At 40.4% G+C, this 16,352-nt stretch overlaps 1 protein-coding gene across 8 annotated transcripts in view; it reads right to left on the bottom strand.

Moving 5' to 3' along the window:
* The window catches only part of PWWP2A (PWWP domain containing 2A), a 50,626-nt gene extending 34,513 nt beyond the window's left edge, over window positions 1–16,113 (bottom strand). For 4 of the 8 annotated variants that reach the window (XR_006778539.2, XM_045792023.2, XM_045792024.2 and 1 more), the window contains exon 1: window positions 15,436–16,111. Coding sequence is in view for 6 of the 8 variants with exons in the window: in XM_045792023.2 (XP_045647979.2) it covers window positions 15,436–16,019 (584 nt within the window). In the remaining 2 variants the exon portion in view is untranslated. Of the gene's footprint in view, window positions 1–9,116; window positions 9,187–13,420; window positions 14,594–15,435 lie in introns of all 8 variants that reach the window. The other 4 variants (XM_045792020.2, XM_045792021.2, XM_045792026.2 and 1 more) reach the window with 3 other exon arrangements.
* Window positions 16,114–16,352: the final 239 nt, after the last annotated feature.

Raw genomic sequence — 16,352 nt, 5'->3', positions numbered from 1 at the left:
GCAATAAGATGCAGAAGCATCTGTCCTCTTCCCCCCCCTTCTTCATGCAACAAGAAGGTATTCATTAACCTTATCAATGACTCATCCTAACCCTTACCTATTTTCAGTATTCTTTAACCACTACCCAAAAATTCTAAAGGAAAAATATTCAGGTATTATGGCTTAATTAAATATAATTTCTGGGGAACCTGTGTGGCTCAGTCAGTGGAGCATGTGACCCGATCTGGGACTTGTGACATTGTGAGTTTGAGACCCACGCTGGGTGTAGAGTTTACTTAAAAATAAAAAAATCTTTGGGGGAAGTGGGTGGCTCAGTCAGTTAAGCATCAGACTCTACGGTTTCAGCTCAGGTCGTCATCTCATGGTTGTAGGACTGAGCCTGTGTTGGGCTCCCCACTCAATGGGGAGTTTGTTTGAGATTCTCTCTCCCTCTTCCTCTGCCCCTACTCCCCCAATCCGCACGCTTGTGGGCTCTCTCTCAAAAATTAAAAAATAAAAAATAAAAAATCAATGAATTAAAAAAAAAAAAACTTAAAAAAATAAAAATAAATAGCTTCTGAGGAAAACCAGGTGAAGTGTACCAGAGACCATTCTGAACAATCTTTGCAGATTCCTGTGAATCTATAAAATGAAGTTTTAAAACTACCTACCTAAATAATTGAGGAATAACGATAGCCAAAATTTTGAGGAGGGAGAATACTGGGGCTTGACAGTTATTTTGTGTCAAGGCAAGAGAAGAGAAAAAGGATCCTCACCTAATGTAAAGGTTAAACAAATGTAATATAAAGTATTTATATAAGCTACAATTCAAAATGTGATTTACAATTATAGTAAGGATAAGAGAATTTTCTAGTATTTAAGTTCAGACTTCAGAGACCTGAATTTTACTGATGATTCTAGATCTGACTAAATGAAGCTTTTATTCACCCACTGACAAAATTATGGTATTTGCTTAAGATTTCTCGCATTACCAATCAATCCTATACTAAAATAGGTATCACTTCTTGGAGTGAAACTATCATCAAAATTCCCTTTCCACAGGAATACTTCAAACAAAACAAAAAATGTTTACCAACAACTCTTAATCTATTACACTGAAAGTGTTTTTTCAAATGCTGATGTATTTAAATGAATGAATGAATGAATGCTGATATACTGTTTATCAGCATTAACCTCACAGCAACCTCAATCACCTTATCTCTGACCTAGGATGATATCCTCTTCCTTCCTGTTTACAATAGTTTAACAGTGCACAACTGATTCTCATTTTCTTCTTTCAAATTCTGGTTGCCAAGCTCCAACTCTAAGAGGAAATTCTTCTAAAAGTACTGTACAATAAAAACAAAAAAGCAAAAAACTAAGGTATTATATTTTAGGCAAGAAAACAGAGGTCCTGAATAATTTGACACTCAAAAAATTCAGGAGGGTTAGTTGAGATACACCCCAATGTTCTGGCTGGACCAGACTTCCCTCTAATAAACAGAAAACAAAAACCTTTCCTTCCCAAAATTATGTTCTCTTAAAGAATCTACAGTAAGAAAAATTTATATGCAATTAACCACATGAAAAAAATAATCCAGATTCATTTCAATTCAAGCAGTTGTATTTAAGACATTATTTCTTCCTTAAATTAGCAACAGGTTAAATCATAAAGGAGGGAAAACTACAAAGCAACCTTATTTTGGTTCACATTTCATCTCTGGAGATCGGTTATTATGTCAAAATTTAATCTCAGAACAAATGAAATTAATTCAATTAGGCTGTACACAGAAGAAAATTTTAGAAAAATAAGTGTGTATCTAGGCCTCCCAAAATTAAAAATTCAAGCCAGTTCACACAATTCTGGGTATACAGCCAAAATAATCAAAAACAGGGTCTCCCATAGATATCTGCATACCCATGCTTATAGCAATATCATACACAATAGCCAAAAAGTGGAAACCCAAGCACCCATCTACAAATGGATAAAATGTGGTAGGTACATACAATGGAATACTATTCGGCCTTAAAATGGAAATCCTGTCACATGTTACAAGATGGATGAACCTTGAGACCATTATGCTAAGTTGCAATAAGCCAGAAACAGAGACTGTGTGATTCCACTTATGTAAGATATCTAAACTAGTCAGAGTAGAATTGGTAGTTGTCAGGGACTAGTGAGTTGTTTAATGGGTCTAGAATTTTAGTTTTACAAGATTAAAAAGTTCTGGAGATCTGTTTCACAACAATGCGAATGTACCTAACACTACTTACTGAACTATACACTTAAAAATGGTTAAGGTAGGGGGGTGCCTTGGGGCACCTGGGTGGGTCAGTTGGTTAAGCATCTGCCTCTGCTTGGGTCACCATCGATTGTTGCTCCGGGATCAAGCCCCTTGTCGGGCTCTGCACTCTGCGGGGAGCCTGCTTCTTCCTCTGCTCCTCCCCACTCATGCTCTCTCAAATAAATAAAATCTTAAAACAAACAAACAAAAAGATGGGGGGCACCTAGGTGGCACAGGCAGTTCAGCAGCCAATTCTTGATTTCAGCTCAGGTCACGATCTCAGTGTCCCGAGATGGAGCCCCACGGTCAAGCTCCAAGCTCAGCATGGAGTCTGCTTAGGTTTCTCTCCCTCTGCCCCATCCCCCTACAGGCTCTCACTCTCTAAAATCAATCTTTTAAAAAATGGTTAAGATGGAGGCTCCTGGGTAGTTCAGTCAGTTAAGCACCAACTGTTGATTGTGGCTCAAGGCTTTAGGCTCAGCAGGGAGTCGGCTGAGACTCTCTCCCTCCCTCTGCCCCTCCCCGCTGCTCTCTCTGTAAAATAAATATATCTTTTTAAAAAATGGTTAAGATGGCACATATTATGTGTTTTTTACCAACATTTTTTTTTTTTAAAGATTTTATTTATTTATGTGACAGAGAGACAGCCAGCGAGAGAGGGAACACAGCAGGCGAGTGAGAGAGGAAGAAGCAGGCTCCCAGCAGAGGAGCCCGATGTGGGACTCGATCCCGCAACGCCGGGATCACGCCCTGAGCCGAAGGCAGACGCTTTAACGACTGCGCTACCCAGGTGCCCCCCAATATTTTTTTTTTTAATCTTAACTGTAGATCTACCTAACATAGAGGGGAAAGTTTGATGAGAAGCAGCTTATGTTCATGATAGTAAAGCAATGACTAGTACAAGGGAAATTGAGGAGTAACAGGACAACACCCTGACCTAAGGGAGAATCTACGTGAACATCAGCAATGAGGGCAGACGTGGAACCCTGAGATCACCGCATCGCCTATGTAACCTGAACCTCTTTGAGCAACTATCAGAGAAATCTAAATTGAGGAACAGTACCTAGTACACATATTCTATGGCAACTGAATGCAATATATGATCATTTACTGGAGGAGGGAAAAAGCTTTAAAAGGACATTATTGGAAAAATTGACAAAACAATGAAATATGGGCTGCAAATTAGATAAAAGTACTGTTTCTTGGATTTGAAAACTATCCTGATCTTAAGAAATAAATGCACAAATATTAAGGGGTAAAGGAGAATGATATATGCAAGCTACTCTCAAAATAGTTTAAGAAAAAAAGTACCTTTAAAGAACAATAAAGCGAACATGGCAAAATGCTAACAATTAGTGAATCTAGATAAAGCTTAAGAGTTCTCTGCTGTATGAAATCTCAAAATAAAGAGGTCTTCAGTATTAGTTTTAAAAAGTATAATCCTAAATTTAATTCACCTCAGCTCCACCAAAACATTTAAGTAAAGAAAGTTTATAAAAAAGAAAACTTGGGGGCACCTGGCTGGCTCAGTCAGTAGAGCATGGGCCTCAATCTCAGGGTTATGTGTTCAAGCCCAAGAAATTAAAAAATAATTCTACTTAAGCAGAAATGCCAGCAAACACATCTCAAGTACCACTAAGCACAAAATCTTATATTCAGATACAACTATGTTAATTATTCAGAGGGTATAAAACTAAGTCCCAGCCCTAGAACCCAACTTCAGTAGGCAAGACCAGAATGTAATACTCACTGCCAAGAGACTACGACTTGAGAGGGACAGCAATCACTGTGGATTAGTGATAAGGCAATGAGCTTTGCAAGAAAAGGCCTAGAAGAACAGGTAGACTTACTGAAAAGCGAAACAGGGAGTGGTAAAGAGTGGTTCCACATTTTTGAATGCTAGTAATCAATTTCGTGGCTTAAAAAAGTGGTTTAAAAAAGTGAAACACTGGGGCGCCTGGGTGGCTCAGTCCTTAAGCGTCTGCCTTCGGCTCAGGGCGTGATCCCGGAATCCTGGCATCCAGCCCCACATCGAGCTCCTCCGCTGGGAGCCTGCTTCTTCCTCTCCCACTCCCCCTGCTTGTGTTCCCTCTCTCGCTGGCTGTCTCTCTCTGTCAAATAAATAAATAAAATCTTTAAAAAAAAAAAAAAGTGAAACACTGAGCAGGTGTGGTAAAAACCAGCAGATGACCAGATGCAGCATTAAGGAATCACCAGTCAGCAACCCGAGTCCCCCTTCCAGGAGACAGGTAAGAATTCAGAGGCTTAAACAAGCAATAAAATAAAGATCACCCATCTGGCAGAAAGGGAAGGCAAGCTGGAGTGTATGAGGGAGGGCCCTGCTAATGAGCATTTATGAAGAGTGTGGTGAATGGAAAACACTACTCTCGTAAGACGAGACCAACGAAGGCCTCTGATTATACAGTGATGGGATTGTAGGTGTCTCAAGCACTTTGTTAAAAACAAGCTCAGCTAGGCTAGTCTGGTCCTATCATTTTTAATAAGTGCAAAGAAAAGCACAAAGTTATCTTCCTTTTGCTAATTTGAAACATGTCATTCTCAAAGGTAAGCCCTTTTCAATGTTTTAAAAGCATATAGGAGGCAGAGACACTCGAAGGACTAAATTTCTCGGAGACTTTTTCTTCATGACAAAGCCCATAATTTCCTCACAAGCCATCTGCCCCAAAGGGTCAGTGGGTAGAAAAGATTAAGAAACATTCTATACCATACAATATGCAAGAATTTCCAAGTTATCTCATTCCCTAATAAAATATAAATTTCATCTTTATTAAAATGTAAAGTTATACTTCACAGATAACACCTGAAGCTTCTACCAAATCATTTCAAGGTACTTTAAAGATACAGATTATACTGCAATACAACAGGATGTCGGTTGAGGGGCTGGTCAAGCAAACCCATCATGTTAATTAACTCTGCCACTTAGGAGCTACTTCTTTAAAGTCGTAATAGTTAATACATACAGCACTTACTGTGTGCCAGGAACTATTTTAGTACATACTTATTCACATTCATTCATTTAATTACCACAACCCTTTTAGTAAAGTATTTGTACTATCCCCATTTTAGAGAGAGGGTAAGTGACCTTCCCAACACCACACAGCCAGTAAGCAGCAGAGCCAGGATATGAATCCAAGCAGTCAACCCAGAAGCCAGGTTCTTTGCTGCTGCCGCTGCTACAGCCTCCCTTCATTTCCTCAAGTTACTTAACCCCTCTCCTCCACCGCCACTTCCCCACAAAGGGAGCACAGGATCTGACACTGCCACACGCTCTCTTCTCCTGTGGAGACAGACAGGCTTCAGAACTTGAATTTTTCTGGTTTCTGAGATAATAAGCGGCCTATCATCAAGCACATTAATGCTTCAACAATGAAATGAAAAAACATTCACACTAAATGGGCAATATAGATATTACAGTCTCCATAAATTCAGTCAGGTTAGGTTTTCCCACCAATAAAGTAGTAAAACGTTCAGTTTTCAGAGCTTTTTGGACATTGGAATCGCAGTTAAGTAATGTCCGAGAATCGTCATCTAGATTAATTAAGAATATGCATAAACAGGGGCACCTGGGTGGCTCAGTCTATTGAGCACCAAGACTTGGGTTCAGTTTAGGTCATGCACTCAGGGTCTGAAGATCAACCACAACTCAGGATAGTGTCTGCTTGAGAATCTCTGCCTCTCTCCCCCTCTCTTTTGCCCCTCCCCAGCTCATAGGCACTTGAGAGCTCTAAATTTTTAAATCTTAAAAAAATTAAAAAAAAAAAAAAGAACATGCGTAATTGCTCACCTTAGGGCCTAGTACACAGTAAATAGGCACAATATATGGTAACTTTTAAAGTTAAAATGTATTCAGTTTTTAAGTGAATATAGATAATGTTTTAATTAAAAATTCCAAGTATTACAAGAGCAATCTGTAGGGACTATGGGTCCCCAAAATGGGCAAGGACGAAGGATGACTTTATCAAGATAAAAACAAAATACGCACCATTTATGAACTAGAATACCAGAAAATATCTTTAAAAAGTAACTGATGGGGAGGGAGGCTGCACAGAAGTTTTAAAATGACATCTCTCTAACCATAAAAATTTACCAATCTTTTAAAAGTCTACCCAATCCTCTCTTACAACATCATGGATAACTTTTGGAGAGGGCAGGGGGTTAAACACTAATAATTTAGGGTTTAAGCTCTGAATGACATACGTTCAAACAATCCTCTAAAAACTTACCTGGATAACTAGGTTTGGAAATAAAAAATGGAGACAATTATAGACAGAGAAAACACTTATGCTTCAGTCTTTTGAAAAGTACAAACAGGAGTAACACCTGTATGGTATTCAAATTATTACTCCTTAATAGTAAATTCTTTTTAAAAATAACCATTCAGAAAATTGTAATTGCCACGAAGTGACAAAATATTCTTAAAAGCAGACAAATCTTGACCTCACTTTTGTGCATCACTTAGAGCAATACAGTTGACATTTTCCCCCAAAAATGAACGCTGGTATAAAAGGATCTTTTTAATTATTAATGTAAACAACTCCTCAGTTTGCAAATTCTTGAACAGAATTCCCTTGGTCCTGGCTCCAAGATACCAATAAGCAGTTTTACATTTTCTATGTTTCCATTATGAATTCTAAGTACTTAGAATATTTCTTTTGTACTATGTCTAATGGGGCCCATCACACAGAGGCCTAAATGATTTCTCAACAGACTAACTTTTAAAAAAAATTTTTTTTTATTCAATCTATTTCTCTATTCCTATTTTACCAAAAACAGGCTGTTCGACAACTTACAGCTTTCATCTTTAAAATATTTTCCAATTTAGCCATCCGGCACTTAACAAATACTGATGCTGTGCTCAGTGAACTTTGAATCTGACATTCTGTGATTCCTCTCTCAACAAGTCGCCTCCACTGTTGCCAGGGCCAGGCCAACCAAGGCAAAATATCCCCAGGACCATATAAGAGGAAGAAACCCCATTTCCAAAAACGCCCAAAGTGTTCACTAATTAAACTGAAGAGCAATTCATATTTTAAAAGCAAGCAGCTATTGCCTGGTTGAGAGAGGAACAAAGAGCCCTATCAGTTCTACTTGCCGAGGTGACTTCCCACCAAAATCATAAGCTAATGGCAATGGTAAAAATACAGAAGTATATCAGATGTAGAACAGAGCTGTTTTCAAATCTTAGACAATTGCATATTGTTCAAAAAGGGCATCTTTAAACTAGCTACTAATATCTTATATTTTAATATGTATTTTAACATATAATATAAATTATTATAATTTTAGGCAATTTACTTACTCTCCCTGAGCCTCAGTGTCTTTATCTGTGAAATAGGGATTAGTTGAATTTACTTTATTGGATTCCAGAGAGTAAACTGAAAACAATGTATACCAAGTGCTTGGCCCAGTGCCTAGTTTAAGAGTGGAAAATACATAGTAGCTATTGTTAATTACAGAAAGTAAAGACTGGCACCCTTCCTAGATGGGGGGAATATGCAGAGAGTGACAATCAAGTATTATTGAAGGTCTGAGTTTTAAAAGGCTAAAAAACCACTATTCTATTTTAAGGTGACTGTATAAAATGGGTCCAAGGGAAAAGGATTCAAGTTATGAACTACTAACTCCTAGTAGGCAACCAGATTTAAGAAACCTATTTGCAAGTCTAATTACCAGTTCTATAATAAGGATCTGGATCTGCCACCCAAGTGGCCCATCCCCACATGTATTGCTTACTTTGTAATTACATCCCAATCAAAATTAACCAGTAACTTTTAAAACAGGTTCAACAAATTTATGGTCCTACTATTTTGGCAAAACTACTCCCTAAAAATTACTTCTCTCCAAATATGGTACAAGAATCCCCTGCATCAGAATCATCTTGGGTTAAAACTGCAAATTGCAGTGGAGCTCAGAAATCTTAAGCACATTTGTTTAGAGGACCACTGCCCAAAGTGTTTAGCAAAAACATTCTGTATTAAATCAACCCAAGGTGTACCTTAACCTCCACTTACTTTCCTACAAGCTCTGCCATTAGAGCAAGCTCTGTTCTGCTGGTAATGCGTGCCTGACTTAATCTGGGAATTTAGGGAGAACAGAGCCAATAAATATCAAGAAATAAGGATGCACTTCATAGGCACAAATAAGTACTAAGAACATCCTTCATTTTTTAATCAATGGGACATTAACTTAGCCGTAACAGAGAAGATGAGCACATACTACACAAACCCTTTAATAGCCCCCACAGAAAAACGGATCTCAGGAAGCTTAAACCTAGTTTCATCAAGAACTTTGCTTTAAAATAGTAAACAGTGAAGTATGATCTGTCTTACACATAAAAGGCTGAAAATTAACCTTCTTAGAAGCCCCAAGTCTATTAATATATGCCTGGCATAGTTTGTGTTTACAACATCTAGTTATCTAGTTTATAAAATTTAGTTTTAAGTTTTAAAATCTGTTTTTAACACCATGTCTGCTACAGGATTCTTCACACTCGAAACTAGGTTTTTAATGCCCAACAATTCATCACCTCAAAAAAAAAAAAAAATCAATCACAGTCCAACATGCTAAGGAAGAGCGCACTCTCAATACAGCATATGCACTGCTTTAGTAGTGGGTGAGCTGAAACTGTCTGGGTCAGAAAGTGACTGGCACTTGCCTCTGTGCTATCTTACTGTGGGAACCCTTAATCAACACCTTGGGATATAAGCAGAATAATCACCAAAAAACCCGTTTTAAATATGCACAACTCAACACAATCATTCAAGCATACTACTTGAGGACCTAAATTCTTGACCTGGATGCTTAGTATAAGCTACTAATACCACTACTCACTGCTTCACCAGAATGGCTGTATATTTTTCCCACCAAAAGTAGAGCTATTGCACCATACGTTGCATGGTCTCTGTAAAGAAAAAAAATCATTGTCTTGGTTTATATTTCCTTAAAAAAACAAGTAACTTTTCTACAAATTGTTTTAAGAACTTAGTGAAACCTAATGTTTTTTAAAGAAATCACCTCAATTTTAATGCAACCATACCCCATACACACACACAGTATTTGTAAAAGGTCAATTCTGAAACAGAACTAGCTATAACCTTTAATAAGCATGTACCACAAAATTAAAATGCACAAGGGTTTTTATGCATAAACATTTACTTCACGACTCCTTAATCCATATCAGATCCAAAAAAAAAAAAAAAGATGGAATTCAAGAGAGATTTTTTTCAGGATTTCAAAGTGGCTTTAGAACTACTTTTCAAGATGTTGGAGAACAGGAATGAACAGTTGAAATGATCCCTCTGTGTAGTTAGAAACCATAGGTCCCGGGGTGCCTGGGTGGCTCAGCCATTATCCCAGAGTCCTGGAATCGAGCCCCCACATTGGGCTCCCTGCTCGGCGAGAAGCCTGCTTCTCCCTCTCACACTCCCCTTGCTTGTGTTCCCTCTCTCGCTGTCTTTGTCAAATAAATAAAATCTTTAAAAAAAAAAAAGAAGAAAGAAAGAAATCATAGGTCCCAGTAAATACTGTTCCTTCAGGTATGGACTGAGAAGGCTGAAACTACCTTTTCAGAAACTAGGGCTGAAGACTTTTACCCTTTGCAGATAATCTTGACTGGTTAAATTTTTCTATATTCAGAATTATTAAAGTTGGATGTGCTTAAGGGATAGGTCTAAGGTGTGCAAGTAGGCAAGAGATATCTGTATCATTTCTACTGACCCAAAATAAGGGATGAGAGGCTTTCAAAAGAAGCCCTCAGAGGGCTGTGATTGTTGCCCTTCAGTTTGCTCCTGAAGTAAAAGAACTAGTCTTTAAAACTTATGGAAATTCTGGGGTGCCTGGGTGGCTCAGTCGTTTAAGCATCTGCCTTTGGCCCAGGGCCTGATCCCAGGGTCCTGAGATAGAGCCCGGCATCGGGCTCCCTGCTCTGGGGGGAGCCTGCTTCTTCCTCTCCCACTCCCCGCCCCCCCCCCCCCCCCGCTTGTGTTCCCTCTCTCTCTGGCTGGCTCTGTCAAATAAATAAATAAAATCTTAAAAAAAAAAAAAACTTATAGAAATTCATCCAATGGGATGCAATTGGAAAAAAATCTAAAATGTGGAAAATTCTGACAAAGTCTATGATTTAAAAAAATAAACTTCAAGGAAATAAATATAATGGCAACAGAACTACAAATGAAAAACTTATGAAACTCATCAACCAATTGCAATGTATAAACTTTACTTGGATCCTAATTTAAACAAAACTTAGATGAGATGTTAATTTTGAGACACTGCAAAGTTTTAACACCAAATGGCCAGCCATAGGATGATAGAAAAGGAACTGCTCCTGTTATTTTAGTTGCAGTAACAGTAGTAATTATGGCTTTAAAATCCTTATCTTTTCAGAGATCTTTACCAAAATTCTTATGTTGAAGAAATGTGTCTAGGATCTGCTTCAAAATAATCCAGTGGAGGTGGGCATATGATGAAACAAGTTTGACTAATAGTTGATCAATGTCAAAGCAAGGCAATTATATACATGGAGGTTCATTTCCCATAATAAAAAATAAAACAAAAAAAATTATGGTACAACCACTGATTTATTATTCTCTCTAAAATAATCACTATAACAGTTTAGCAACCTGAAGGAATGCTTATTATAGAATGCTAAAAGAAACAAATGTACTTAAGTCAAAATTTCAAAAGCCTAAGGTTAAGGAAGAAAAGGGAGTAAGAAAACCAAACTGAATTTGTGGGTTAGTTGATTATTTTTATCTGCTAGTATTAGATTATTGTCATTACATATTGCTAATGAATTGTGAAGTAGGCAGGTAATTCAAACTCAAACCACCGAAGAGAGCTGGGTATAAAATAACAATGGAGGACCCAGAATAAACTTAAAAATGGGGGGTGCCTGAGTGGCTCAGTCAGTTAAGTGTCTGCCTTCGGCTAAGGTCATGATCTCAGGGTCCTGGGATGCAGCCCAGCATGAGGCTCCCCGCTCAGCAGGGAGTCTGCTTGTCCCTCTCCCTCTGTGCTCTCCCCCTCCCCCTCCCCCTCTGTGCTCACTCTAGCTCCCTCTCAAGTAAATAAAATCTTTAAAAAACACAACAGAATTTTAAAAATAAAGAATGCCTTAAAAGGTTTTCAGTTGCAAATAAATCCTCTAAAATTAGTTTTTAATCATATATTCAAGTATCTTCATTTTCAGGGTGACCATGTCATTTGTATTGTATAGTAGCCAAAGCAAGGTACTTTGAAGACATGAGGAGTAACAATCAAACTGGGATGGTACAGGAAAACCAGACCACCTGGTCACCCTATTCACTTTATATATACATAAACTGAGGCATGAAGTTTGTCTGCTTGTTTGAGTTTGTGAACCGCCTTAAGTCAAAATCAATTAGCCTCATAAGAACTAGAGAAACTGGGGCCCAAAGAGGTATGGATATTTGCCCAAAGTCACAGTTAACTGGAGAGCCTGCACCAGAAGTTGGATCCCAACTACCCTGACACTCTTTCCAGATCAATCTACTATTTAATAAGTGGTACTACCACCTTTTTTTTTTTTAATTACATGCGTCCTGTTCCTTTTCTCCATGAAAAGACTGTCCTCAAAAATGTGTTCTTCAATCAAATAACTAAAAATAAGGCAAAAAATAAAATGACAAGAAGGTGAAGATTGCCAAATGCTTACAAAAGCATACATTTATATAGATGAATCCATATATATATATATATATATATATATATACCCCCATATATATATATATATATATATACCCCCATATATATATATGACAAGCTGTAAACTAGGACTGAACACTTTTTTCTACACAGCAAACAATTCTTCCAACTTTAAAAGACATTTCTGTCAGAATAAAATAATAAAAAAAAAGCAGTAACTGGCCCTTTTCAAGACTAAAGAAAACCATGCACATACGCTCATGCACTTAGTAGTCTCCCAAATGTTAATTCTGTTCTGGGTACCTCATTGAACAGGCAAGAACCAGAGGCTTCTATGTGTTCTGCAATATACAGCTAAGGAAATGGGGTATCTCCAGAGCAGAAGGTCTCACGGCTATTACCTGACTGGGCTCCAACACTCACACCTTTGTATCATCCCATACAGCTACTGAAATCAGGATAGGCACTAATTTCAGAAAGATGCAATTCTTTATTGTTTAAAAGAAAATCTGCCAGCCCAACTTTCTAATATGAAAGTAGAAAAACTATAAGTTTTAGAATCAGATCAACCTACCTTTCAATCCTTACTTTGCCATTTATAAGCTCAAAAAATGGCCAAATTAAATGAACTTCAATTTCCATTTTTTTTTATATAAAATGAAAAATACCACCACAGTTATAAAGACTAAAGCAAGTGGTACAATGCCTGGTACCACTTAATATTATTATTATGTATTATATATATTATTATAGTAAAAGGAAGCTCTTATTATTTTTACCCAAAGGTTTCATTAAAAGGCCAATTCAAATAGGATAAAAATTATTTTGAAGCAGCTGACTACTACAGTCATGGTCATAGTAGAATCTACAAAGAGGATCTCCTGGATCATCATTTAACCCCAAAACTGCACATCAAGTATGCAATCAAGGTAAAGGGCAGATTACAAAATACATGGGCAGATCCATTTTTCCAAATTATATAGTATGAAAAAGAGATACCCAACTAGTCGATCATTAGTCCAATAATAATTCCTTCAAGTGCTAAATTTTAAAAATACTGTGTGTGTTATTTCTTCACCAATTCCACAATGGTTACCTCCCAAATACAAGCTTCCAGAGGAAGAAGGGACTGTAACTCATAGCATTCAAAATACTAGGAAGGTGCCTGACACACAGATGTGCTCTATAAATATTGTTGAATGAAAAGGTGATATGGTTTCCTTAACGACCATTTAAAAAAGACTTTAATGACAGAGACCCTTCACTTCAAAACATTCAAATGAAAAGGTTCATAATAAAAATAGCTCCCTCCACCAAAGAAATTGCTGTCTATAAGAAGCATGGTTAGCAAAGAACAAAACTCAAAAAATAAACTGCAATTTCTTATCAAAGTTTTAAAAAATAAAACACCAACACAACGAGCACCTCATCAGAGGTAAGAACTATCCATTCCATTTCCAGGAACAACTTACCTTTTTGCACCTTCCTTTTGCAGATTTGAAATCCAGATTCTCACACAATCACTGGCCTTCACTTCTGTTTGATTCAATAGCATACACACTACTGAGTCTCTCTCTCCTTCACTATTAAATACCTCAGTAGAAAGCACACTGGTCTTATTCTGCTTTCTAAATATGAAACTAAGTGGAAAGGTCCTAATCCAAAATTCTCAAAAAAAAAAAAAAAAAAAAACAAGGAAAAAAAAGAAAAGCTAAAAAACTGTTTGAGGTTAGACAATGTACAGAAGTAATTATAGGGGTGCCCGGGGGGCTCTGTCAGTTAAAGGAAGGACTCTCTTGGTTTTGGCTCAGGATCTCATGGGTCACGAGGTGAAGACAGTGTGGGGCTCCGTGCTTAGCAGGGAGTCTGCTTAAGATTCTCTCCCTGACCCTCTCCCCCACTCCTTCATGCTTGCTCTAAAATAAAAACTTAAAAAAAAAAAAAAAAAAGAAAAAGAAGAAGAAGAAGTGGGGCGCCTGGGTGGCTCAGTTGGTTAAGCATCCGCTCTTGGTTTAGGCTCAGGTCCTGATCTCATGGGTGCTGAGATCAAGCCAGGGGGCGGGGGGGCACCCTCCCCATTAGGGAGAAGTCTCCTTGGATATTCTTCTCTCCCTCTGTCCCTTCACCCACTCCCACTCTCTCTCAAATAAATAAAATCTTAAAAAAAAAAAAAAAAAAGAATTATAAAGGCTCCCATCTTCCCTCTTGCCCAAAAACGCTACTTCAACACATATTTTTTTTATTTTCCATGTTTCTCCCGCCCTGTAACTGCCTTCCATTTCCCCCAAAATGGGAAAAAGACTCTCGTGTCTTGATGGGAGGACAAGGAGTTAAAAATACAACATACTGGGCGTCTGGCTGGCTCAGTTCTTAAGCCTCTGCCTTCACCTCAGGTCACCATCGCAGGGTGCAGGGATCCATCCCACCTCCCGCGCTCCCTGCTCAGTGGGGAGTCTGCTTGTCCCTCTGCCCCTCTCCCTGCTCATGCTCGAGTTCTCTCTCAAATAAATAAATACATTTTAAAAATAAAAAAATAAAACATATTAAAGTAAGCCATTTCCAAACAGGTGAGATACCCATCAGAGTGTGTGCTGTTGCAGGAAACAGAATGGAGAGCCGTGAATGGGAGTCTCTGCACTTCATATCTGCAAAAGAAGAGAATAAAAAGGTTAACTTAACTCTAGACTTAAAATACCTTCTTTACCTGCTTAAAGCAATTTTTCCACAAACATTTTAAATCGAAGATGAAAATATGCTAAGCCAAAGGCTTGTGGGTGAATTCCACCTTCTTGCCCTTAATACATCAACTGTATCTACAGTATTAGAAGTCAGTATTTGAACATTTCTTATCACATCATCTTGATATTAAAGGGTAAGAAAAATTCTATCTCTTCTTTAGGCTTTTCTTAAAACTATCATTTTAATTAGCCAAATATTCCTTCCTGCACAATTATCTAAGGGTAATTAGTTCTAACAGTAAGAGTTAACAGTTAAGTGGTTTATTTCGAACAAATACGCTTCCCCCTATAAGGTGTGACAGTTAACATTTTGGGAACCCCAATGCACACACCCCTTTCACCAACCTCGTTAAAGGTGAATTGAAGAAAGTGCCTCACGAGCAATGTCCCCCGCCCAGCACCAGGTTCTCCGCAAACTCCTGCATTTCTCATTAACCCACCAGCCCCCAGAGTGGGTGCGCCAGGGCCAGGTCCGGAGAGAGCCCGAGGGTGAGAGGTGAGCTCCGCAAGCCCGTCAGGCACCCGCGCCCCCCACCTGGTAACACACCTGCCCTCACAGGCACCCACCTGGGGCGGGGACCGCCCTCTCCCGGCCTCGCGCGCCTGCCCCACTCGGAGCGCGCGCCCCGCGCCGCACGGGACCCGAGGGCGTGCAGGCGGCGGGAGCCCGGGGTGCAGGGGCCGCCCTGGTTCGCTCCCTCCCTGGGGACCAAGCGGGCCCGGGGGCGTGCTGGGGGCGGGCGCGGTACCTTTTGGACAGATCCATGAGGACCCCGGAGAAGAGCTTCTCCCCTAGACGGAACGACACGACGAGCGCGTCCTCAATGATGTGGTCCAGCGTGACGCGCACCTCCGAGCCGGGAATCAGCTGCGACACCGCGGAGTCCCCGCCCGCCGGCGGCACGAGCGCCGGGGCTGCAGGCTGGGGCAGCGGCTGTTCCTGGCGCTCCTCGGGAGCAGGGGGCTGTTCGGGCGGCGGTGCAGGGGAAAGTGGAAGGTCGGGTCTCTCCTGAGGCGCGGCTGCCGCCGGCTCCACCACCCGAGCGGGCAGCTTCTCCTCAGCCTCCAGCTCCGGCCCCGCCGCCTCCGGGCTGCGGGCGAGCTCCCCCGGCGGCGGCGGTGGCGGCGGGAGCGGCGGCTCGTCGGCCTGAGGAGAAGACTGCTGCCCGTCGGCCTCGCCGTCCGGCACAGATGCTTCCGTCGCCGTGACCGGGAGGGGGTCAGTGCCGGCCTCACTGCCGGGGATGGGCTCCATCTCCGGCTCGGCCTCGCCGGCGCCCCCCTCCCCGGGGGACGCTGCAGTCGCTGCCGCCTCTGCAGCCACGGCCGCCATTTTCTTCCTGGCTTCTCCCTCCTCCAGCTCGGGGTGCAGCGGCGGCGGCAGCGCTGCTTGGTTCCCTGGGCCTTCCCCTCCCTCCCTTGAACAGTTTCGTCCCGCCCTTTCCCTGATGCTCGTTATTGGCACCGCGCCATTGGTTCCGTCCTACACCCCTCCCGCACTTGTGACACTTCATTGGCCAGAAGGGGACGTCTATCACCCAGTCAGTCCCTCCCTCCCACACAGAGTAGGAACTTCTCATTGGCCGCATGAATTGTCAAATGTTGAATCTTAGAGGAGGAGTGAAGGGCCGGGGGAAGTCACAAAAGCTGAGCCGTATACTTATCG

The sequence above is a fragment of the Ursus americanus genome, chromosome 15, assembly GCF_024610735.1.
Source record: "Ursus americanus isolate L20-20 chromosome 15, mUrsAme1.1.p, whole genome shotgun sequence".
Taxonomy (NCBI): Eukaryota; Metazoa; Chordata; class Mammalia; order Carnivora; family Ursidae; genus Ursus; species Ursus americanus.
The sequence above is the reverse complement of the archived record's forward strand: the minus strand, read 5'-3'. Positions and strand labels throughout refer to the sequence as shown.